The following is a 23,713-nucleotide window of genomic DNA, read 5'->3' as shown; positions in this document are numbered from 1 at the left end:
TGGTTGTTTGTATACAGAGGAGGTTGAATTGGTGGATTATCAGTCACATCCCATACAGACATGCCATTGGAAATATTTTTCCTTGTAACCGGAACACAAATGATACATCACGTGTTTTTATACAAGTGGTGGGAAATTGTATTTTTTAAGTTATTAACTTTTTAACACACATATCCCACCGTTCGTATAATGACACATGGTGTACCACCTCATGTTCCTATCACACTGAAAAATCTCTCCATTCATTGGCTGAATTAAACGGGAATATTTCCAGGTATTTTGTCTTGGAATGGCATGGATGTACATATATAGTCCTCGGGTTGCCCCCCCCTTGAAAGTTGATGGCAGCAATTGCATGAGTGCAAGGTATGCCTGTGACTGTGAGGTCATACTTTCTGCATGAACAAGTCCTTTCCACTATAAGGCCATGTTGGATTAAGACTGATCCTCTCCAAGTACTGTTCCACCAACCATTCTTGCTTCATGGTCCTGTTCACCCAAACTCCAACATGTGTGATGATCCAGCAAAGTTTTTATCTGAATACTTGTTGAATTCACCATCTTCCCAGCCTTGCAAAACCAAAGCCAATCTCCATTACATTATGCATCAACCTTGTATCTCTTATTCCTTGGGAAATGTACATTCCACAGCCATGAATCAGAGAATGTGTCCTTACAGCCTTCTTGAACTGCTTTGCTTCTCTAAAAATATCAATCAAACACTCAACTGCGGGTTCTTCGTATCAGTCTTCTCATTGAATTCTCGATAAGTAACATGCTATATGCCTCATTCCTCCTCTTCTCAATGCAGACTATGAAGACCATCACCGCTGTAATCAGGCTCATGTACAACTTCAGCATTAACCTCAACATCTTCTTTCATTTCCCTAACCTCCTCATTTGAATTCCCTTACTTCTCATGACCTTGCCCTCCTCCTCATTCCGTCAAGAACTGCATCTTCTTGTCCATCGAAATCTCGATCGACATACTGCATAAACTCCCTATGATCTTCATCTTCAGGTACTCCTCCTCTACAAAGTCACTATCATCTTCATCATCCAAGTGCTCAGATTCACCCTCCTCATCCACTTCAACATCACCACGTGGATCCTACATGACACTTTTATTTTGTCTGCATGTCGAAAATTTGGCGAGAAACACTCCCCTAAGGTGGGCTCCGCATGTGCCACATCAGAATTTAACACGAATCGTAACGACAAGTTGGACCAATGTACGATATTGGTACGAAAACGGGAGTGGTTGTATGAAACTGAAAAGATTGAAAAATGTTGTGTGACATTAAAATTAGGCTAAAAGTTGAAGGGCAAATTACCCTTAGCTCATTGCATATTCAGATTTGGGCTTTAAAACCATCTCAGGCATGGATCGAAAAACACTAATCCAACCCAATATTTCCTGACTCGGCCCAGCCCAGAATTCTCACCTCCTTCCCCAATCCCGCTGGCGCCGATTTTTCTCGGGCGTTTCCCACGCGCCCGCAGTCGGCCGTTGATTTTCCCGGCACTTTCCTTCTCGCCCACAGTTACGCCGCCTAATCAAATCAAATAAATCACCCCAAAAACCATCAAACAAAACTTACCGCTCTTTAATTCTTCCCAATTGAAACTTACCCTCCTTATAAATACATTTCCTTCCCAGCTAAGCTAGCAGAGATAACAAAACCAAAAACCCAGATCCCAGAATTTTCCTTCTCATTTTATCGGTAAACAAACAGGGTTTTATTGAGATTTATAGGCTTTTTCTCACAATTTTTGTTGCATTAATGGTTGGGGCGAAGGGAAAACCGAGGCGATGGGTTTGGGTCGTCGGGGCGGTGATCGCCGTCTTCGTTGCCGTCGCCATGACATCCGTGCGTGCTCCGAAGATATCGTTCTTTGGACGGTCTAACAAGGCTTGCAATTGTACTCAGGTGTGGTTTCTTGCACGTTCTGTTTGGTTGCCGAGAAAGTAGAGGGAAAATTTCATGAGAAAATTGAAAAGTTTGTTTTTGGTTGTGAAAGTTTTGAGCTTTAAGTTATTGGTCATTGTAAGTAAGATGGTATGTTGTTGAAATTGTTTAATAAGAATTGTGCTGAATTTAAATCCTGCTTTACATTGATCAGATGAATGGTTGGTTGTTTGAATATGTGCAAAAATTGGACTTGATGTTAGTGAAAGTTTAAATTTTAATTCTGTTGGTTGTTAAAATTGGGATTTTGTTATGATCTGTGTAGGAAACGCATAAGTATAGTGGGATAGTGGAGGATTGTTGTTGTGATTACGAGACCGCAGACCATCTTAACAAGGAAGTTCTGCATCCATCACTACAAGAACTTGTCAAAACACCGTTCTTCCGGTATTTCAAGGTTAGATGATTTGTATACATTGGCTCGATTTGCATGTTTGAGTATCAATTAATCGAATATTTGATGCTTTGCTGCTGTATACGATTCTTGAAATTTATTATTAGCACTCGGTTGTTCTGCTGTGTATCTGATTTGTGGATTTGTATTAGGTTAAGTTATGGTGCGACTGCCCTTTCTGGCCTGATGATGGTATGTGCCGTCTGCGGGATTGCAGTGTATGCGAATGCCCAGATAGTGAGTTCCCCGAGTCATTCAAGAAACCCTATCATGGCCTTCCAGTGGATGATCTTGTTTGTCAGGAGGGAAAGCCTGAAGCAGCTGTTGATCGTACACTAGATAATAAAGCTTTCAGAGGATGGACAGAAATAGATAATCCCTGGACAAATGACGATGAGACAGACAATGGTTTGTATCCTTGCTTTTCCTTCTCAACTTAACAGTTATGTTTCGTATATGTTAGCTTATGTTTGCGGTTGAATGCCATTCCTGCCAATTGTATCTTCTTTGAAAATTTTAAAATATTTTATTGTGTTTGCAATGATTAACTGCACATTTAAATTTGCAGCTGAGATGACATATGTGAATCTTCAACTGAATCCTGAACGATATACCGGCTACACTGGTCCATCTGCTAGAAGGATATGGGATGCTGTCTACGCAGAGAACTGTCCTAAATGTAAGATATTTTCTCCTTTTTTTTTTCACTCTAGTGAATGTAACTAAAATGTTCTTGTCTATTGTTTCTAGACATGTAAGTTAGTCGATAAATGCTTATTAAAGCTTCTTAAAAGTTGCTCTACTTGCACAAGTTTAGTGGGAGCTCTTAATGAGCCCTTTTGTTGGACTATTGCGGGCACTATAATCATATAACTTGGGTTCGCCGGGATCTTTTGATATCATTGTGTCCATTTCCGGTTGTACTCCATTCTACTTTTGGTGTCTATTCATTAGCAGATTAACTTCTGTTGACCGTAATTATGTTACGTAGTGGGTTTCGATCTTCCTATTCAAAATGTTTGCATGTGTTTTTCAGTTGACTAGTATGCTTATTTTTAAAATTACAAGTTAGCAGTTCTTCTGAGATATATTTCAGTTTATACACTTAGTGTAAATATTTTGGACAGTTGCACTGCATGTTTCATTGTATTTAAGACTAAGTATCGTGTTCATTTTCAACTTCATCTCTAGATCCATCTGAAGAGTTATGCGCTGAAGAAAGAATTCTGTACAAGTTGATATCTGGTCTTCATTCCTCTATTTCAGTCCACATAGCTTCCGATTATCTCCTTGATGAAACTACACAGACGGTACAAGTTCTGATATATCATTTCTTTTAAAACTTACATTTTATGCAGACAACACAGTTTCCATGGTTTCTGAAACATTTCATACTGTTTTTATGTAAAGATCTTACTTCTTTTTCTTCTTTCTAAAATTTCTGTTTCAGTGGGGTCCAAATCTCTCATTGTTGTATGATCGGGTCCTAAGATACCCAGACCGTGTCAGAAACTTGTACTTCACGTATCTCTTCGTTCTCCGAGCAGTGACAAAGGTGGGTGTAAGCTAGAATCCTTTTCAAAGTATTATGTTATTCTTACTGGCAGGGATACTGAAGCATACTGAGTCTACTGACAATAGTTTTCACTTTACGTTTTCATATTGTTTATCTTTCTGAGACAATAATATCAATCTTGGTCAAATGCATTCAGGCTGCAGATTACTTGGAACATGCTGAATATGACACTGGTAATCCTACTGAGGATCTGAAGACACAATCCTTGGTGAGACAGCTACTCTATAATCCCAATCTACAAGCTGCTTGCCCTGTCCCATTTGATGAAGCTAAGCTGTGGAAAGGCCAGCGTGGACCTGAACTAAAGCAGAAAATACAGAAACAGTTCAGAAACATTAGGTATCATAGCTTTTCTTTTGGCCTTACTGTCTTATATATAGTGGTTGATCATGATTATCATGTTCGTAGAAAATGTTGAAGGTATCCCAAATTTTTAACTGGCATCATGTAAGTAGTGCATTGATGGATATGAGTGTGTGTATGTTTTTTGGGGGCGGGTGTCTTCAGAACCATATCATTTAAGTGACTAATTTAAATGTTTGCATTATCATTGTAGTGCATTGATGGATTGTGTCGGATGCGAAAAATGTCGACTTTGGGGGAAGCTTCAGGTCCTTGGTCTTGGCACCGCACTTAAAATCCTCTTCTCTGTTAACGGTCAACAAAACACTGTTCAAACTGTAAGTATCTCGTTAAAAGCTAATTCTGTATGGCACTCGGTTGAAGAAACATGTTTCCTGCAGTGGTATTTAGTAAGGTCTCAAAAGTTTGCTAATGGACCCTTCTTTTCCCTGAGTCTTTTGCCTTTGATTTAGAGCTATTTTATGGTAACCAAGATTTTTTTGCTTATCTGATCGACCCTAATTATGGTAGAGGTTAAGATTCTAGTTGTGATTTTATGGCTTATCTAATGGATCCTAATTATGGAACTCGCAGTAAGCCATGTCGACATCATTTCCTAGTTTGTTAAAAATGACATATGGCACATACAAACTTACCATCAACATCAAGAGTGATTTTTGTGGGAATGGACCGTATGGTCATCTCTGTGACTCCTGTGTTGCGGACCGCAGGTGCATCTGCATCCCACATGAAGATTCAAATACTACTTGTCATTTGTACATAATTTGTAGGTGTAATCGAGTGTCCGACACACTCTGTATTTCAACTGAACTCTATTGTATTGTTCTTCAGCTGCACCTGCAAAGGAATGAGGTGATTGCCTTGATGAACCTACTAAATCGGCTCTCAGAATCTGTCAAGTTTGTTAATGAAAAGGGATCATCAACCGAAATGCTCGCAGAAGGGCAGGTTTCTTCACCCACCACCCCAAATTGCCCCTTGCAAAGGATGTGGGCGTCAATGTTTAATACACCATCCCCAAGTTGCCCGTTGCGAAGGATGTGGGCGTCAATGCTTAATACACCAGCCCCAAGTTGCCCGTTGCAAAGGATGTGGGGGTCAATATTTAAAACACCAGCCCCAAGTTGCCCATTGCAAAGGATTTGGGCATCGTTAAATCGTAGGTAGGTAACTTGATGTTCAACATGTTTGATCTCCCTTCCTGTTCTAGCTCTTCGATTTTTGTTGTTGCTAAGCGGATTACCCATGTTTTCGCAGGTAAGGAGAACTAATTGGCGAGACATCGAAACATAACATCTTCAAAATCGTTTAAGAAACAGCAAAGGGATATAGGTGTTTACACAAACGTAAAGGAAAACAACGTGAGCATTGTAAATTTTGTACTTCACTGAATTTTGAACTTTTGAAATACAATTACCCTACTTGACCTTCTTGCGAGGTAATGCCATTGTTATACTTATTAAGTACCATTCTTGTGAGGGCATGTTTGCGCCTTCTTTTGGAAGGTCTAAAAGCACTTTCTAACAATCAAAAGCACTTCCAGGTGGATAAGTGCTTCCAACTGAAGCAGTCCCACACATGCCCTTTGTTTCATCTGCAACATGATTATTGGCTCGTTTGGATGTGCTTTTAAAATACTGAAAGCGCTTTTAGAGAATATATTTTTTGGTTCCAAAAGCACTTAAAGTGCTTTCTGCAAGAAGCACCAGTTATGTGCTTCTTCCAGGAAGCACTTTAAGTGCTTTTTAAGCATTTACTTGTATTTTTATTAAGGATTGATTCCAAAAACATTTTCACTAAAAGCGCTTTCAGTTATTTTAAAAGCACATTCAAACGAACTCTATATATTGGCAGTTTTGTTTCCTGCTACTGGAGAAATTTTTCGAAGTGTCCAGTATTCAAACGGGTACGTGTCCAAAGCGTCTAAAGAAACCCGACACTTGGAAAAATCCCTCCTGTTACTGGCATTTGATGCACTCAAACAAGATACATTCTGACAAATAGCATTCATCTGATCCACATTTGAAGTAAAACCTACACAAAACTAGACAAAGGAAGCTCCCTTGCGATTACCAATTTTTACGAACTGCTGCTTCTGCAACCGTTATGACCAAAATAACCGGGCATTTTTCGGGCATCGTTCGAAATTTACATTCGCCATATGAGATGATAAACTTTTGTATCCTGTGTTGTGCCTAAACAAACCGAAAATCGGGAACTACGCTTCAAGGAACTTTTCTGTGCATATCCGAGAGTAAGCTGCTAACAACAGTATCAGTGTCTAGCGGGGGTCTTTAGACGCTTGGGGGGCCGCATTATCTCCTTCTTCATATCCTCCGGAGGTTTCAGGTCAATAAATGGCTGCAACCATATTCAAAATCCACCAAGAGTGAGAACCAATTGAAAGGAAATCATCATTATACGTAAAACTTAAAACCAGCAATCGTGACATACATCAGCGAAATTCCTTAATCGAGAAGATTAATGAGAACTAAGCAATTTTTTCAACGCGTAATAAGTTTCCGAGATATACTTCACACCATAGAACGGGAAAACTATTCACCGTAGACCTACCAAACTCCAACCTACTCTATATAGCATTATCGCCTTAAGCCAAGAGTCAACAACGCGTTACTAGCCAAGCCCCATGCGGACCAGTCCCGATGGGAGTGAGTCTAGGGATGGAGAGAGTGCTTATACTGGGGTTCGTTCTAATCAAACGAACCCCAGTTTCATCAGAATACTCAGGGAGCAAGAGTAACATCTCCCCGCCACCCATTTCAACTCCATTAGCAGGACAAGGTGGGGACGGAAAAACTGACCCTCCCTTTGCTTTGTTGCCGTTCCTAGACAAACTGTTTAATTCGAATATACAGATCACTTTATGAGGGAAATAGACCGTACTGTCAAATTAACGGATTCCATAATGCTTAAACATGCATAACGTGTTCATCAAATGAGTAACAACAAATCGAAAGAAACTTGTAAATAAATAAGAGCGCATCGTATCTGACCTCATCCGATTTCCTTTGAAGTTCCAAAATCTCTTGACAGTATGCAAGGCACTCTGCATGGTATGCAGCAGCTAACTCTTTTATCAAAGCCTTTCTTTTGATGATGCCATTCACTTCAAAAAATAATATGACAAAGGTTAGGTTCTTTCTAAAGGTTCATTACAATGTCAGTGCTCGGAACCCACAAGGAACAAATAACAAACCCCACTTTAACCGTAAATGGCAAGAACAGCGCATTTGATCTGAAGTTTTCGAAGGAGAGATAGCACTTGAATTGGGGAATGAATTTCAACATGTGATTTGGACGCATGACAAATTATGAGTTCGTTTGGATGTACCTTTAAAATAATTGATAGCGTTTTTGATGAAAATATTTTTAGAAACAATCTTCAGTAAAAATGCTAGTAAATATTGGAAAACCACTTACTGTGGTGTTTCTTGTAGAAAGCATTTTAAGGCTTTTGGAACAAAAAAAAATTTCTTTAAAAACACTTTTAGTCATTTTAAAAGCACATTCAAACGAACTATATATCATCAGTTATTGAAGTATCGACGCATTTTCTGAGCTTCATATCAAAACCATCACAAAGAGATTGGGAAAGATTACAGAACTCTCAATCATAAATTACATGGAAATATGTGAAACATAAGAACAAGGATTCATCTTTGTTCCTACATCCTACAGGGAAATACATTACTTTTAACACAGACGTAGTTACACAAGAAACCCCAATCACTGACCCGATATTTCAAATATAAGAAGAACTCGCCCGACATAAAATTTAACAGATTGACAAACTCTAACACGTAAACCTTAACTAAATCGCATTATACAACCTGCAAAAACCCAACTTAGATTCTGAAATTCCACACCTTTCAATAAACCCAGATTGCATAAGTAAATAAATAAAAAAAAAAACAGATGGAAAAAATTCAGGTACATAAAAAAGGCATCTTAAAAACATTAGTTGCAGAAAGAGAGAGAGAGAGAGAGAGAGAGAGAGAGAGAGAGAGAGAGAGGGTTACTTCGACTGGGATCGAACGGGGGAGGAGGAGGGGCGGTTTGGGTGGAGGGTTCCTGAGAGGTCGCCTGGGAAGAAGATGGAGGAGCTTCTTCTCCTTGTCGCTGCTGCAGTTGTTGCTGTTCTTCTTCTTGACCCATTGGGTACGGGGTCCCTTTCCCTCTCGGAATTCCTAGAAATCCTCTCCGGCCAAATCACACTAATACGAATAGCTCGGAATTACCAAAGGATGTTTATGTTTATGTTTGTAAGTACAACATCGGTAAACAAGTTAGGTAAGCCGACAACATTGTACGGCGAAGGTGCCACCCTGACCCTTCTACATCTCTTCTTCCGTTTGCGGTTTATGCCATGGACACGGACACGGACACGGACTCACGACCGTTTCCTAGTATCCCCTGGAGTCTCAAACATGTTGTGTTTGTTTGGGCCTCTCACCTGTCCTTTGGGCTTTTTGGGTCAAATTTTTGTCATTTAAAAAATAAGAATTTTTATCTAAAATGATGATACGATTGATTTAACTCTTTATTTTGATTTTTAAGATTTGAAATTAATAGAACTGGTTTCCGAGTTTGTCTATTGTCAAGCATTTTTGTAAAAAATTATGTTAATAAAGACCAAAATGATAAAAATGCTCTCAATTTAATAAATAATGAGCCAATGATTTTTCTTTTCACAAAAAGAAAAAATAATAGAAATTTTTCACGTAATGATCAAAATAATTGACGATAAACAAAATCAGAGATTACTATTGATTTCAAGGTATCGTTTGGTATGCAGACGGGATGAGACGGGACGGACGGAGAGGGAGCAAAGATGCCCTCGGATGGAAACAAGGAGGAAGAAGAAGGAGACATAGAGGTTATAATTTTGTGTTCCACAGATGTGGAACGAGTCGTTCTAGGGGGTGAGGCAGAACAAAAATTCACCCAAAATTCGTCTCGTGGAACAGTGCGTTCCACAATTTTAGGCGCACCAAACATGGGACGGAATGCCTCATCCCACTCTGTTCTGTCTCGTCCCACGTACCAAACGGTACCTAGGTATCGTTTGGTATGCAGACGGGACGGAACGGAATGGGACGGGACGGGATGAGACAGGATAGAACGGAACAGAGAGGGAGTAAAGATGTCTTCGGATGGAAACAAGGAGGAAGAAGAATGAGACGGAGATGTTATAATTTTATGTTCCACATATGTGGAACGAGTCGTTTCAGGGGGTGAGACGAAACGAAAATTCACCTAAAATTCGTCTCATAGAACAACGCGTTCCACCCGTTTTAGACGCATAAAACGTCTCGTCGCACTCCGTTCTATCCCATCCTAGGTAACAAACGGTAACTTAAGGACTAAAGTGAGCAATTACGTAAATAAGATGGAACATATTGGCCAAAAAACCGAAAAAAATAATTCCATGTAAGAGTAAAACCCTTCTCCCTTTCCCTAAAACCCTCGCAGACACACATCAAGCAAAATCAGCAGAACCGCCGGCGCCAATTTCCACCATGAGCCTAATCGCCGGCTCCTACGAGAAATTCATATGGGGCTTCAAGCTCAGACCCCTAAACCCTAGCCCCGATTCTCAATCCCTAACCCTAACCCCTCTCTTCTCCTACCCCTCCCACCTCTCCTCAATCACCTCCGTCGCCACCGCTGGTTCAGCCGCCGCATCCGGCGGCACCGATGACACCGTCCACCTCTACAACATGTCCTCCGCCACCTCCCTCGGCTCCCTCCACGACCACTCCGCCACCGTCACCTCCCTCTCCTTCTTCACCCCTCCCCACCTCTCCTTCCCCCTCAACCTCATCTCCGCCGACGCCGAGGGGTCCCTCTGCATCTACGAGGCCGACCCCTTCGTCCTCCTCAAGACCCTCAAGCCGCACAGGAAGGCGATTAACGACGTGGCGTTGCACCCGTCCGGGAAGCTGGCGTTGACGGTGGGGAAAGACGAGTGCTTGGCGATGATTAATTTAGTGAGGGGGAAGAGGAGCTTCTATTGCAGAGTGGCCAAGGAGGCAAGCTTGGTGAGCTATGATTTCTCTGGAGAGAAGTTCTATATGACTATGGAGGAGAAGGTGATGGTTCATGAGGCTGAGGATGCTAAGTTGCTTTGTGAATTCGAGAATTCGAAGCGGGTTCTGTGCATTGAACCCGGTGAGGTGAGTTTTCGGTTCCGGGTTAAATTTGTATCCTTTTTGCAATTTATGGTCTGCACATTGATAATGTGAGTAATCAGTCTTTAGTGTTATCTGCTGATCATAAGCACTTATGCTAGAACTTGTTTTATTATAAGCACAACAAAAGTTTGGTTAAAAGTCCAACTGCTTCCAGGAGAAGCACCTCTTTTCTGAATTGCAGGTGCTTCTCTAGAAAGCACCAAGCCAAACACTGCCATAAGCGCCTTTGGTTATCTTAAGAGTGCTTCTAGCCCTTCCAAAGGCATTCCCAAATTGAACCCTACACAAAGCTATATGTGTGTGTTGTATATGGGGTAGTTCTGTTGGGTTCAACCCATGGGGGAAGTATTTATTACCCATTATTATACTGCCTGTAAACTTCCATTTGTTTAAAGGAATTGCTCCATTGCGTTGCTTTTTGGTAAGATCTTTCACCTTTCAGTTTGCCTAAGTTTACATTTTAATGTTTGACAGAATGGAATTTTATTTACCGGTGGTGAGGACCGGAGTATTACAGCTTGGGACACAAACAGTGGGAAAGTTGCATATCGCATTGAGGGTGCACATCCTACCCGTGTGAAGGGAATTGTTACGCTTACAAGCAAAGCTGGTGCTGAAGTCAATGAGGATCCCTATCTTGTGGCATCTGCCTCGTCAGATGGGATTATACGTGTTTGGGATGTTCGCATGGCTGTTACCGAGAAGCCAAATCCATTGGCCGAGGCTAACACAAAATCAAGGCTTACTTGTCTGGCTGGATCATCTCTTAAATGTAAGATTTCTGCTTGTGTGCTTGCTTGATTTAACTTTATTGTTGGATGTCATGTACAGTGAATTATTAGTTGTATTGTTCTAGACAGTTGGATTTGCTTGTGTTGTACTGTAGTACGAAAAAAAAAATTAAATGATTTTTTTTGAGTTTTTAATAATTTTTTAATAGAAAATGGGTCTCGGATCAAGCCACGTCAACAATTAACTGAGAAATTAACAGAAAAACTGATGGAGGTATGACATTGACACAAATTCGTAAGATGAGGTATGACATTGTCAATTTTAAAAGATGAGGTATGAAAGTGTCGTGACACCAATAGTTGAGGTAGTTTTTTGTACTTTACCCTAATCTTTTTCTCCCGAACAGTTGGATTTGCTTGTGTTGTACCATAGTACCTATCTTGATTTTCCAATTTACCTGCTCCGATGCTGCAATGTGAATATGCGATTATGTTTATGAATGTAGAATTGTTCTGTAATTCTTGTTTCAAGTGGCCAGTTCTCTTATTATTCTCTCGTTCCTTCTTGTACAGCATTCAAACGGCCACAGGTTGGAAACAGCGTTCCAGAAGAGAAACACGATGCAGAAACATAAGTTATAACCAAATCAAACTAGCTGACCAACGGAAATTGGCTTGACGGTCTTTGTAATGGCTTCCTGTGCGTGTGCCTGTTTGTTTATCGGCGTTGCTGAGAAACTGGAAGCATGAGAGTTGTTACCGAAAGTGGCGTTGGTTGATCCAACATATCAATTTTGCCTTGGAACTTGTTTAGATCGATGTTAAAGCATTTAATCGTGAGCTTATTATCTGTATTTCTGGATTCTGTTTGAGTTTTGAGTAAAACTTTATGGAAGTAAAATCAAAACTTAAATGTGTTTAAGAATTTAAGTGAAGGCTAAAATGTTCCTCCAAATCCAATGTACAAATCGGAATTTATGACTGTTTCCATACACTATCTCTGTCTCTTGCATCCTTGATTTCCCACTCCAGGTTTCTTAATATGCCATATATACCGTCGGATCTCGGATGAGAACGGTCCGCTACTCGGAATTCATGTTGACGTCCGTTTATCTCTACCCAGCTCAGTCCGGGAGTTTTCTTCAGGCCTATGTTTCTGAGGGAACTCCTCATCTTAGCAACTCCATCCCACTTGCCAGCTGCAGCATATATGTTGGCAAGCAATATATAATTTCCGGGATTTTTCGGTTCCATGGTTATAAGCTTCTCAGCAGCGAACTCTGCAACTCCAGTCTCCGAATGCAACTTGCAAGCGCTCAACAAAGGCCCCCAAACCCGAGCATCCGGTCTGAAAGGCATAGATTTTACTAGCTCTCTGGCTTCGTTGACATGTCCGGCACGCCCTAGCAGATCCACCATGCAAGCATAGTGTTCATGGCTTGGTTGGCAATCGTATTTTTCAACCATCTCCTTGAAACATTCCTTTCCTTCTTGAACAAGACCTGCATTTACACAGGCTGTCAGTACTCCTAGAAAGGTTACTTGATCTGGCTTCAAGCTCGAGTTCTTCATTTGGTGGTACAACTCGAAAGAACGAGACCAGTCTCCATGCTTAGCATACGCGCTAATCATAGAATTCCACGTGATTACATCTTTAGTGTTGATGTTTTCTTCGTCAAAAAGCTTCCGGGCCATCTCTATGCATCCACATTTCGCATAGCTGACTAGAAACGCCGTATTAACAGATGAAAGCGAGTTGAGGCTGAGTTTCATTGAGTACCCATGAAGGTACTTTACATTCTCTAGTGCCCCAAGGTTCACACAAGCAGGCAAGATGTTAATTACTGTAATGAAATCGACAACTAATCCATCAACTTTCATCTTGGCGAAGAGAGAAAGCGCGTCAAGACTCTGATCATGGGATACATATCCTTTGATCATTGCACTCCATGAAACCACAGTCTTGTTAGGCACCAAGTCGAAAATCTTTCGTGCCGAATTCAGATCATCACAAGCACAGTACATGTCAATAAGAGAATTGTGAATAGAAACTTGATAATCTGAACCATTTCTTATCACATGAGCATGCATTTGCTTGCCCCAATCAACAGCTCTTAACTGCGCAATTGACGAAATTGCAGGGATTGCAGTGAATAAATCAGCTCTAACCCCTGATCTTCCCATGCATCTCAATAGCTCAAGTGATTCCTTAGGATGCCGATTTCGAGCATAAGCTGAGATCATTATGTTCCAAACAACAGAGTCCTTGTCAGGCATTGTTCCAAACAACAATTCTGCATATTTCAAATCACCCAACTTGGCATACATAGACAACAATGCAGTATTCACAGACAAATCCTCACACAAATTTCTCACAACCACCACGCAATGAACAGCCTTTCCCGCCTTCAGTGAGTTCAAATCCACACTTGATCTCAGCAAGTTAATCACAGTAACTGAATTAACCGATTCAAGCTCAAGTTTCTCCATTGCTTTCCCGCTTTGCGAAGCCTCAGAAATCGAAAAATCCAAACCACCCTCCCAAACAGACATTTCATCAACCACCTCTCCTGCATTCCCAAATCCACCATACCTTCCATACATATCAACCAAAGCAGCACCCACCAAATCATACGAATCAATACCCAATTTCACCACATGCCCATGAATCTTTCCCCCAATTCTAGCATCCGAACACGATTTCAAAACAAAACGGTAAGTATATCCATCTGGGTAAATTGATTTCATGACCATTTCGTTGTAAACCAAAAGGGTTTTCTCGAATTGACCAAACTCCGACAGCTTTCTAATGATTGCGTCGTAAAGAATCGGACTTGGATCGGTGACAGAGTTGAAGACCTGTTCGGAACGACCGAGGAGGCCGAGGTTGGCATAGCGGTCGATGAGTTGGGAAGAGAGTGTTGGGTTTTGGTGCAGGCCCTGAAGGACGAACCTGGCGTGGATTTGCTGGAGCTTTCTGGGTTCGGTGCAGAGGCTGAAGAGGGAGGAGAGCGTGCTGAAAGGGGTTGTTTGGGTAGCGGGAAAGTGAAGGCATTTGAGGCGAGGGCTGTGGAGAATATGTGGTGACCGTTGAAACATGTCAGGCAGAAGTGAGGCCAATGGGCATATTCTTGGTGTGCTGTAAAAACTGCCTCCTGCTTCACAGCACAGTAAACTCCTAATTTTTTTAAAAAGATTTAATCTCCATTTTTTTAATTTTTAAACAAAAATTTCATGGCTGAAAATTCGAAATATTTCATGTTCGGGAGAATTTTAGAAAATTCTATTTATTTAATGGAAGCATAAGGAACACATAAAAAAACACATAGCCACACAACACAATATATCAATCTTAATTAGTTAGAAAATCCGTTATACTTATATGTGCGAGAATGAAATTTAAAATCGGGTATATCGACGAACACAACTATCTTAATCAATGTGACATCACGTATGCACGTACCGATTTCCAGATAGAAGAGGTGATGATGCTTTTTGAATAGTTTGAATCAAGTGGAAGTAATTTAACATCAACACTCACACAAATTATCAAAATCTCAAGCGATTTCAAAATTGTACTTGGAAAAATAGAAAGGGGGATCTTTTTTTTTGTCCTTTTCTTTTCTCCTCTCTCTCTCTCTCTATATATAATTTATTTTTTTATGAGGAAAATTTCTCTGTATCCTTGTACTATAAGATGAATGAAAATTTATTTTGGGTGAAATGCAAGTTGGTCTCTATTTTTAAGTAACCTACATGGAAAATGCTACAGATACTATATTGGTGTACCATTTAGCGTGACAGATGATGTATACTTGACACATCAATTAATGAATTCATCACATTGACTAGTGATTGTAGGAATCATTTGCCATATCATGCAATGCACCAATGTGGTGTAAATATGTGGCTTCACAACGACGGTACGAATTTTCTATTATCCTTCCTAATTTTATGAAAATTGATATCCCTTTGAATGAAAAAAAAAAAACAAAAACATTTAACAAGTTTCATGGATTCCATTGGCTAAAAAAAAACCATCATTTGAAATTTCGTTTTAAGACATGTTCAAACATGGATTTGCCTGCAATATATTGGTTGGTTCACGTTTCCAAAACCCATCCTTCCTATCCCTATTTTTGGAACCCTAATCATCCTTTGAGCCCTATATAATCTATGTCACTCTATACCATTAATTCCCAATTGAAAAACGCAATAATATTGACGATCAATTCCCCACACCAATGATTTGCTAGTTCCTTCAAAACCTCTCTTCATTCTTCTCCTAAATTAATTAAAACCCTTCACCCGAAAAATCTTCCAAAAAGAAGAAGACGACGAAGAAGAAGAAGGAACTAGCAAGTGATCTTCAAAATAAATCTTTATACAAAGAGTTTGGAGAGAAATAAAATGGGGAAGGGGTTCAAAAGCATGCAGAGTTGGGGAGAGGTTGCACCGGCGGCCATTTCGACATCCCACAACAGAAAATCTTCCAACTTTACAAAACTAGAGCCCATAATCGAAGAGGGGTCGGAAGGGAGCTTCCAAGGTGTGCAGAAGGGGGTGTTCTTCTATGCTCTTCCTTTGTTCCTCTCTGGATTTATGTATATCTTGTTGTTCAATGAATTTGTGGTTTGACATATATATATATATTGGTGCATGAAAGCATATATGTGGCGCTGGGTAACCATCGCGTTCACTTCATTGTCTCTTTTGATTAGTCTGATGATGTGCTCACCAAGCCTTTTTTTATGCAAAAGTAGAAGATATGAGATATCTAGCAAATGCATGCATGTCATGTATTAGGAAGAAACATATTGAAACAAACAACATGTTGCAATGTGAGGCATGAAATGGTTTTTAGCCAAATATTTTTGTAATAGTGCCATTAATTGAAAAAAGAAATTGGCTTCCCACAAGGTACAATATTTCTTATCTCTCTCCCCTCTCAAAGCCTTAAATATTCTGGTCATAAATGAATTGGTTAACCTAATAGATTCTTTAAGGAAATGAAGAAATTTTTTGTCCTAAGGTGAGGCGACAATAAAAATACTATGAGGAAAATTCATTCATTTCAGTCCCATAAGATAGTAGAATTAATTCTTCTAATCCCCCAGAAAAATAAAAATCGTACACTTCTATCTTCATTTTTTTATTCATCACACATTGAATTTTATGACATATATACCATCCAATCAATCCTAGACACGAAACGAACCATAATGATGACTTGGGATATATACTACATTAGTGATATATTTTTCTTCATCAATGCTTTAAGGTGCATTTGGTAGGCGAAAAATAATACATGGAAAATAATTTCTCATATCTTTTCTGGAAAAAAAATTGTATTTTTATTTCGTACTAGGGATAAAATTGAAAAAGAAAAGTACGAAGAGTAATTATGGGCATATTTGGTTTTTCAACAGTTAATGAGGATAATATTGTCCTAAACAAATGTGATTGATGTTCGAAGTGCGTAATAAATGACGGGAATAAAGAGTGGGGAATATGCAAACCCTCCATCCCTCGTGGGTTTTATTTTCCCACCTCATTTTTCGGCATTAATTACGTTTTTTTTTCTTCCAAGCCTGATTTACTAAACATAGGAAAACAAGTGGTTTTCCATTCCCAAACCAATAAATCGATTGCACAAACACACGAGTAAAACCCCTAAATGGCTACCACACGCACAAAACTACAAATGACATCAATGCAAATATGTCACTAAACACGATAGACTCAACATATCCAAATCAGCATATACACCGATCGTCACTGAATAGAGATGCGACATAAAGTTATCATCGAAGAGCAAGACCATGTAAAGTCATGTTAAAAGACAAGACGACATACAGTCATCATGCGATCAATACTTTATACAATAACAAAATTTTAAGATTGAAATGCAAAATGTTATCAATTCATGAATTCAAAGAATCTGCCTTTATACTTCCAATGTGAATGCCATGAGCATGTACATTGCAATGAAATTAATCAATCTGCTATGATACATAATCCGGATCCATTAGCAATTAATCCTAAATATCTTCTGAGACGAATCTACCCTCGATCTTTCAAATCTATTCCATGTACACCAGTCAACAATCAAACATCATATCTGTACAATAGGAAATAAGAAACACAAGAAACAAACACTGGAACCAGAAACAACGCCCTCTTTGAAAACGGTAGAATTTCAACGTTAATCTGAGATCCAACTGGTCCTGCTTCTTCAACAATTGTCTCCAGCTCTGGACATTTCGAAGATTTCTGATGAGATATGAAAAGGGTCGGTGCAACTTCACCCCAGTTGTGCATGTAGCTCACCTCCTTCACCATCATGATCTCTGTGAGATAATACAGTTTCTCCAAATTAAGCACCTTGAAAATACAGAAAATGATCAATAATCTTGTAAGATTACTGAGAGAGAGGTGGAGAAATTGAGTTTGTAGGAATTGATTTGTGCAACGTTCTATATATACTGAAAACTGATCCGAGATTATGGAAGGTGGGAGCTGGCAAATGACCATGGTGGATCAATCGTAGGGTGACACGTAAGGCATTAAGTTTGAAGAAGTCTAGGAACTTTCGAAAATTTGCAAATTTCTCGTTTAACAACGTCGTAATTTTCACAAAGCCACATGTTAGAAACCGCGTGCGATGCCTCAGCTATTTGGAATTATACAAGTGTTAGGTACACAGGAAAAGTCGACGGAAGGAAATCTAGAAGACTACAAGTTTGTAACACAACGATTTTGTATACATATCCTTTCTTTTACAATTTGCCTATCATATGGCGGTTTTTTATTGTTAGAAGTGTTTCTTTCTCATGTGAAAAGTTTGTAATTCGAGTGATTAAAACGTATACATATTCCTATTTGTACGAAAAAAATATAAATAAAGTTTTTGGGTACTTGGCATATAACAAGCCATGAAGTTCACATTGTATTCTATTGACATTGTAACTTTAATTTCTCACTTTATATATAGAGATAAAAAAAACGAAATCCCCTAATTGCCAAATAAGATAGAGCTCAATTTAGAGCATTTTAACACGACGGCTAGTCAAAATTTGGTTAATTTTACTCAATGACACACAAGTTGTTACACCTCACTCCCAATTTAATTTATATTTTCACTAAGTTTGAGGTTATCTTGCTTTTAAAATTATTTTTGGGTCTTAATTGGTGAGCCCGTGGGGCCCACCTTTTTTTTTTGTTCCCCGGTCACTCTCTCATCTTCCTCTCACTTTCTCTCATCACTCTACAACTCACACTCTCTCCCTCTCACCCGTGTTCTCCCTCCTTGCACACCCTCATCTCCCTCTTCATCAATCACCACAACAACAACAAAACATCATCACTATCACCCTTGTGTTCTCAAAAACCATAAGGCCTTGGGCCTTTCTCCCTTAGGGCCTTCGGCCTGAGTAACCCAAAACCCCAAGCCCAATTCCTAAACCCAAAACCCATCTACCTAAATCCTAAACCCTAAACCCATTGCCCTAACACATTAACCTAACCTTTAACCCTAGCCCAAGTCGTTACTAAACCCTTTAACATTTTAAACCCTAAACCCTAACCGGCCCATACCTTTTATGGGAAATAATATTCCGCCAGGGAATATTCTCTGGAATATTCTAGAGATATCATGTTGACATTTTACGAAATTTAACCAGGACCTTTCTTAGGGTAATTCGACGTCCTGAATCCGTTTCCGACGTCTGTTTTCCCAAATTCAATTGTTATAATAGACTTTTATTAATTGGACCATTTTTGTGCTTATGGGCAATTATCTGTGGGGTTTTCTTCTTCATTAGGTTGCATGGCTTTTCGTTGGCGAAATACTGTGAGTAGACCCCTTCTAAAAATACATGTTTTAATAGTAGAAATGCATACTTGAAAAGCATGATTTGATGATTATGTTTTATGAAACGTTTTGTGAGATAACATGCTTATTGAGGCTATTTTGAATTATTACTATTTTTCCTATAACCCGTGTTCTTATAGAATATCTAATGGATGACAATATGATATTTAGAACATGTTTAGAACACCTCTTAATAGTATAGATGATAGATGACTTTATACTATGAAGTTGTTTTTCAATATACATATGTTCAATGGTTTTGTACTTACCTAGTGGTCCTTATTCCGCTACGGGACGTAGGGATAGATTTCGGTCCGTCCCGGGCGACGGTTTGGTGTTGGCATAGGGCCTAGAGTGTGTTTCCTTTGGCTATTTATCACAGGGACAGGGAGCCGGCATGGGGCCTGGAGTGTATTTTCCTCTGACTGTCTGCTCAGAGACGGGGAGCCGGCATCGAGCTTGGGGGTTATCGGACATTCACTAGTGATTATTATATATACAAGTTATGATTTGAGACATTTCACGGCATGCTAGGTTTCGAAAAACCTATGTTTATCATGATATATGTGTTTTCATAAAATTTGGGGGTTAGTACATTGATAACTGTTTGATTACATATATATATATATATATATATATATATATATATATATATATATATATATATCAACTTGGTCCACTCATGTTTGTTTTGCGCCCCCTTCAGGACTTAGAATCGAAGCATACAATCCCGACGTCCAGACACTTCCGCATCAACATCTTTGAGTTCTCTCGGTGTAGGACCCATTCCTTTGTTAATTCAATTTTTATATTAATTCTTTTAGTGTTATAGATTAGATGTGTGCTCTGAACAGGTTCCTTAAATGCATATTCTCGATTCTTTTATATTTATAAGTCTTATATATCCCTTGTTTTCAACATTTGCACTCAATAAAATAGCTTTCGTCACTCTCAGGTGTCGGCTAGCACGTGCCTATCCTAGTCTTCGGGGAATATCAGGATCGGGATGTGTCACAAGTAGCCACTTTTATAATGATAATGCTTCTCCAATAGTTCTATTAATTGAATATGTAATTGTTTTTTATTGAGATCGAAACATTTAAGGGGGAGAGATAATTCACAAATCTGATTCATAGATCGGTGAAAGATTTAAATTTAAGTTCAAAGTAATAATGTTCTTATGAATTACGAGAGTTAGGGGGTAAAATTTGAGTCGTATTGTGTTCTTGTCGTGTTAGTTTGATTTCTTTCAAGCATGACATATTTAACTAATCATGTCAAAACTTTAACTTTAATCTCTGTGAGAGAGAGAGAGAGAGAGAGAGAGAGAGAGAGAGAGAGAGAGAGAGAAAGAGAGAGAATTCAGCAATGAAAGAATCGTTTATAATGTGCAAAATGTATCATCACTTTTTTAGAGGTGAATAAACCTCAGATTCTAGTCTGCGAATGGATCCATTCGACATACAATTTTGCCTCTAATGGCCATATCACACAAGAGAACTCCCCATACAGATTAGGCAATCTGTCTACAGAAGATGAAGTATGTCATTAAAGAAAGAAACACTGGAAAGAGAAACACCACTCGTTTCGGTAGAATCTCGAAGCTCTGGTATTCAGATCCTTCTTCAGCAATGGTCTCCAATTTCGAAACGTTATTCGAAGGCTTCTCGTGGGGGATGACAAGAGCCGGTGCAACCTCACCCCAGTTGTGCATGTACCTCATTTCCTTTGCCATCAAACCCATATCTTACTAAATTTATAATTCTTGAGGTGGAAGGTAATATTATATATGTTCTCTTGCAGGAATTGTATGCTCATGAATATTATTGTGTTGGAGAAAAAGGACTTGGTGAAGCATGGTATATATAGGTGAAGGTTCGTGAAGGAAGAAGGGTGCAAAAATAGGAGGGTGGTGGGTGGCCCTGCTGCAGCAATCAGCGGTTGACAAGATGCCAAGTCATGTGATGAGCAAAACGATCGGAGAAAATGTAGGAAACGATAGATTTCAATTTTAACAGTTAACAGCGTATGCAACCCTGAATGGCAAAAACATGTTACACCTCACAAGTCGTAACAAATAAGCGCGTAATTGCCAAATTGGTAAAATTACGTAACCCTAAAACCGCTTGTATGGGTTATGCACGGACACGTGGACGGTGTAGACCCAAAGTGCATGCATCTAGCATGGCATTCGTAGATTAATTATATAAAGGAGTAATGTTAAGTAGATTAACATTTTATACCAAATTTGTAAATTACATGATGTATCACCAATATAAAATAAATACATTAATCAATACTTAAGTAATAATTCAATTATCAACAATCACTTCATATAATTTATAAAATTTAATTTAAATAACCACTTCGTACTATGGTCTAGTAATATTCCTCTTTACTTATAAGTGAGAGGTCTTATGTTCAATTCTCGCTAAAAGTGAATTTGAACCACATTATTACTAGCTTATTATGAGATTAAGCCTACTTCTTCTTCTTTAGTGTACATAATATTTTTTATTAAAAATTAGTTAATTTAAATAAAAGCTCTCCCGAGCATTATCCTTATTCAAGGACATGGAGATTTTTCTCGACCACACAATAACTAAAGCTAGTGTTTGTGAGTTGGCTCGATCAAATAATTTCAGTATATTTTTCTTACACTTGTTGGTGAGTTGGCTCGATCAAGTACTAGATTATTTAAGTACATACATGTGAAAATGATGCTATATTAAAAATTTTGGGCCACATTTAGGAGAAAGATAGTGTTTTTCACACTCTCGTTAATTTTTAGTCATTGATCTTTTTCAATTCATTCGATCCGACGGTCGAAAATTAAAAAGAGTGTATGACAAGTAAAAATGAGTATGTGGATAACACTATCCTTGAGAGCATGGATCTCCATCAATAGTCAGAGATGCATTATACATGATATTACTGTTAAGTCTTCACGTGGTTTTTAAAATTGAATTGATATAGATAATTAATTAATTCACTAAAGTTAAGATATATTGGAGATGGAAGTAAATGATTTTTTTCTTCTTCAGGAATTAGAATAAGGCATTAGGCATAATTATGTATTCTTTCATATTCTCCCATTTTGAAGAGAATTGGAACTAATAAGTTTTTTCAATGAATAATCTGTCTTTACTTTTAAGTTGGCCACATTTTTATCACTTCCTTTTTTCAACATATTTTAAATATATTAGTTTTCCATTCCAATGCAATCTTAGAGACCAAACGATCAGGGAGTTATTGGTTTTTCTTTTATCTTCAATAACATTAGAGACACTAAGAATTATACTAATTTTTGGTTACCAACTGATGTGGAAGTATTTAATTGATGTGAATAAATTAGTTGCAAAGTAAGGTTAAATTAAAAAAAACAAATGAAACATCATATGGTATCTAAAAATTTAGTGCGAGAACCTCGAACATATTTCTGAACTAAGTTTGTTTCCATATGGTTGCGAATTATTGTAGCTTGTGAAATAATTTCTTATCCAAAAATCTCCGCACAATTATAGTAAAAAATGAATTAAGGCAATGGGCAAAATTAATAGAGGGCAAAATTAATAGAGAAAATAGGCTGGGGAAGGGGCACAGATCAGATTATTACAAATTAAATACTGCTTAATTTGTGATTTAATTAGGCTTAACTAGGAGCATAAATGACATAACCAGTTTACAATGGAAAAGGCTTGTAGCCAAGCAATGAAAGGATAAATGGAAGCATACACTTTTGGCTTAAGCTTAATAAAACGGTTGAAAAGAAAAATTAATTAGCTAATGGATCCTAAATATATTTAATTTCTTTTCTAAGCACAGTACTGGCATGCAATTGTAGGGCGAGTGCACGATGGAAGGGGCTTGTCCATCACTTGCAAGAAGCAGGCTGCCGAAAAGAATGATGATACCGGTGAAGAAGGCACCTGAGAACACACCTCTTCATAAATCATATTATCGCCCTCAGATTCTTCCTCGTGTATTGTTTCCAAAATTTGCACCCTGCTAGAATTTTTAAGTAGTGGAAGAAAGCGAGAAGGTGCAACCGCAGATAATGGGGTCAATGAGGAAGTTTCAGCAGTGTTGGCCATTCTGTTATAAATATAATAAGTAGGTCGGACCAGATTTTAGAACCTCAATAGGCTAAGCTTAATTTGCATATGAATATTGCAGAGGGGGGAGGAAGGATAAGTTGTGGGTTTGGTATGCCATGGTCGGTTTATATAGAGGTCCTGATGTGGTTGGAATTGAACAGGTCTATTACTTGATCATGCAGTAACTAATTTTGGATAATGGATGTTGTATATTGAAGTTGAAACTTTTCAACTTGCTCCATTTCCTTTTTTGTTTTGTGGAAATAGAAAGCAAGTTGCTTTCCAAACAAGTAGCTCACAATTACCTTCCTACTTCAATACCATTATCGAATACTTCTAGATATTTCTGAGTTTTTTTTTATTTGTTTCATTGAATTTTGGGTACGATTGTTGGAAAATAATTTTTTGAAGAGAGTGTTGGAAAATAATTAAATTAGGACACTGTTTTTTTTTTCTTCCGTAAGTTAGGAAGTTGGTTTGTTTTTACGTTAGGG

At 38.6% G+C, this 23,713-nt stretch overlaps 4 protein-coding genes across 4 annotated transcripts; 2 read left to right on the top strand and 2 right to left on the bottom strand.

Annotated features, from left to right (window-relative positions):
* The first annotated feature begins 1,481 nt into the window (after positions 1-1,481).
* Positions 1,482-5,745, top strand: LOC126586555 (endoplasmic reticulum oxidoreductin-1-like). Its single transcript, XM_050251406.1, has 10 exons — positions 1,482-1,931; positions 2,236-2,367; positions 2,517-2,772; positions 2,933-3,043; positions 3,556-3,674; positions 3,815-3,919; positions 4,077-4,279; positions 4,497-4,620; positions 5,135-5,466; positions 5,561-5,745. Exons 1-10 carry the CDS (start codon positions 1,785-1,787, stop codon positions 5,562-5,564), a joined length of 1,533 nt encoding a protein of 510 aa, XP_050107363.1. The 5' UTR covers positions 1,482-1,784; the 3' UTR covers positions 5,565-5,745.
* Positions 5,746-6,243: 498 nt separating this feature from the next.
* LOC126586556 (uncharacterized) lies at positions 6,244-8,711 on the bottom strand. Its single transcript, XM_050251407.1, has 3 exons — positions 8,344-8,711; positions 7,318-7,430; positions 6,244-6,664 (listed from the first exon to the last, which is right to left on the bottom strand). The coding sequence occupies exons 1-3, from the start codon at positions 8,477-8,479 to the stop codon at positions 6,578-6,580; spliced, it is 336 nt and encodes a 111-aa protein (XP_050107364.1). The 5' UTR covers positions 8,480-8,711; the 3' UTR covers positions 6,244-6,577.
* A 1,023-nt stretch (positions 8,712-9,734) lies between these two features.
* On the top strand, positions 9,735-12,204 carry LOC126587120 (uncharacterized). Its single transcript, XM_050252093.1, has 3 exons — positions 9,735-10,500; positions 10,993-11,290; positions 11,823-12,204. The coding sequence occupies exons 1-3, from the start codon at positions 9,844-9,846 to the stop codon at positions 11,882-11,884; spliced, it is 1,017 nt and encodes a 338-aa protein (XP_050108050.1). The 5' UTR covers positions 9,735-9,843; the 3' UTR covers positions 11,885-12,204.
* LOC126587119 (pentatricopeptide repeat-containing protein At1g11290, chloroplastic-like) lies at positions 12,146-14,395 on the bottom strand. Its single transcript, XM_050252092.1, has one exon. It carries the CDS (start codon positions 14,346-14,348, stop codon positions 12,225-12,227), a length of 2,124 nt encoding a protein of 707 aa, XP_050108049.1. The 5' UTR covers positions 14,349-14,395; the 3' UTR covers positions 12,146-12,224.
* Between the last annotated feature and the right edge of the window lie 9,318 nt (positions 14,396-23,713).

This window comes from Malus sylvestris, chromosome 10, assembly GCF_916048215.2.
Source record: "Malus sylvestris chromosome 10, drMalSylv7.2, whole genome shotgun sequence".
In the NCBI taxonomy this organism is placed as follows: Eukaryota; Viridiplantae; Streptophyta; class Magnoliopsida; order Rosales; family Rosaceae; genus Malus; species Malus sylvestris.
This window is presented reverse-complemented; position numbering and strand designations above follow the sequence as displayed.

Excerpts from the sequence above, each read along its gene's own strand:
- LOC126586556 (XM_050251407.1), bottom strand. The coding sequence starts at position 8,479 with ATGGGTCAAGAAGAAGAACAGCAACAACTGCAGCAGCGACAAGGAGAA. Across the intron at positions 7,431-8,343 it reads CCCGTTCGATCCCAGTCGAA|TGAATGGCATCATCAAAAGA; the intron begins GTAACCCTCTCT and ends TATTTTTTGAAG. Across the intron at positions 6,665-7,317 it reads TTCAAAGGAAATCGGATGAG|CCATTTATTGACCTGAAACC; the intron begins GTCAGATACGAT and ends ATATGGTTGCAG.
- LOC126587120 (XM_050252093.1), top strand. The coding sequence starts at position 9,844 with ATGAGCCTAATCGCCGGCTCCTACGAGAAATTCATATGGGGCTTCAAG. Across the intron at positions 10,501-10,992 it reads TGTGCATTGAACCCGGTGAG|AATGGAATTTTATTTACCGG; the intron begins GTGAGTTTTCGG and ends AATGTTTGACAG. Across the intron at positions 11,291-11,822 it reads GGCTGGATCATCTCTTAAAT|CATTCAAACGGCCACAGGTT; the intron begins GTAAGATTTCTG and ends CTTCTTGTACAG.
- LOC126587119 (XM_050252092.1), bottom strand. The coding sequence starts at position 14,348 with ATGTTTCAACGGTCACCACATATTCTCCACAGCCCTCGCCTCAAATGC.
- LOC126586555 (XM_050251406.1), top strand. The coding sequence starts at position 1,785 with ATGGTTGGGGCGAAGGGAAAACCGAGGCGATGGGTTTGGGTCGTCGGG. Across the intron at positions 2,368-2,516 it reads CGTTCTTCCGGTATTTCAAG|GTTAAGTTATGGTGCGACTG; the intron begins GTTAGATGATTT and ends GATTTGTATTAG. Across the intron at positions 4,621-5,134 it reads AACAAAACACTGTTCAAACT|CTGCACCTGCAAAGGAATGA; the intron begins GTAAGTATCTCG and ends ATTGTTCTTCAG.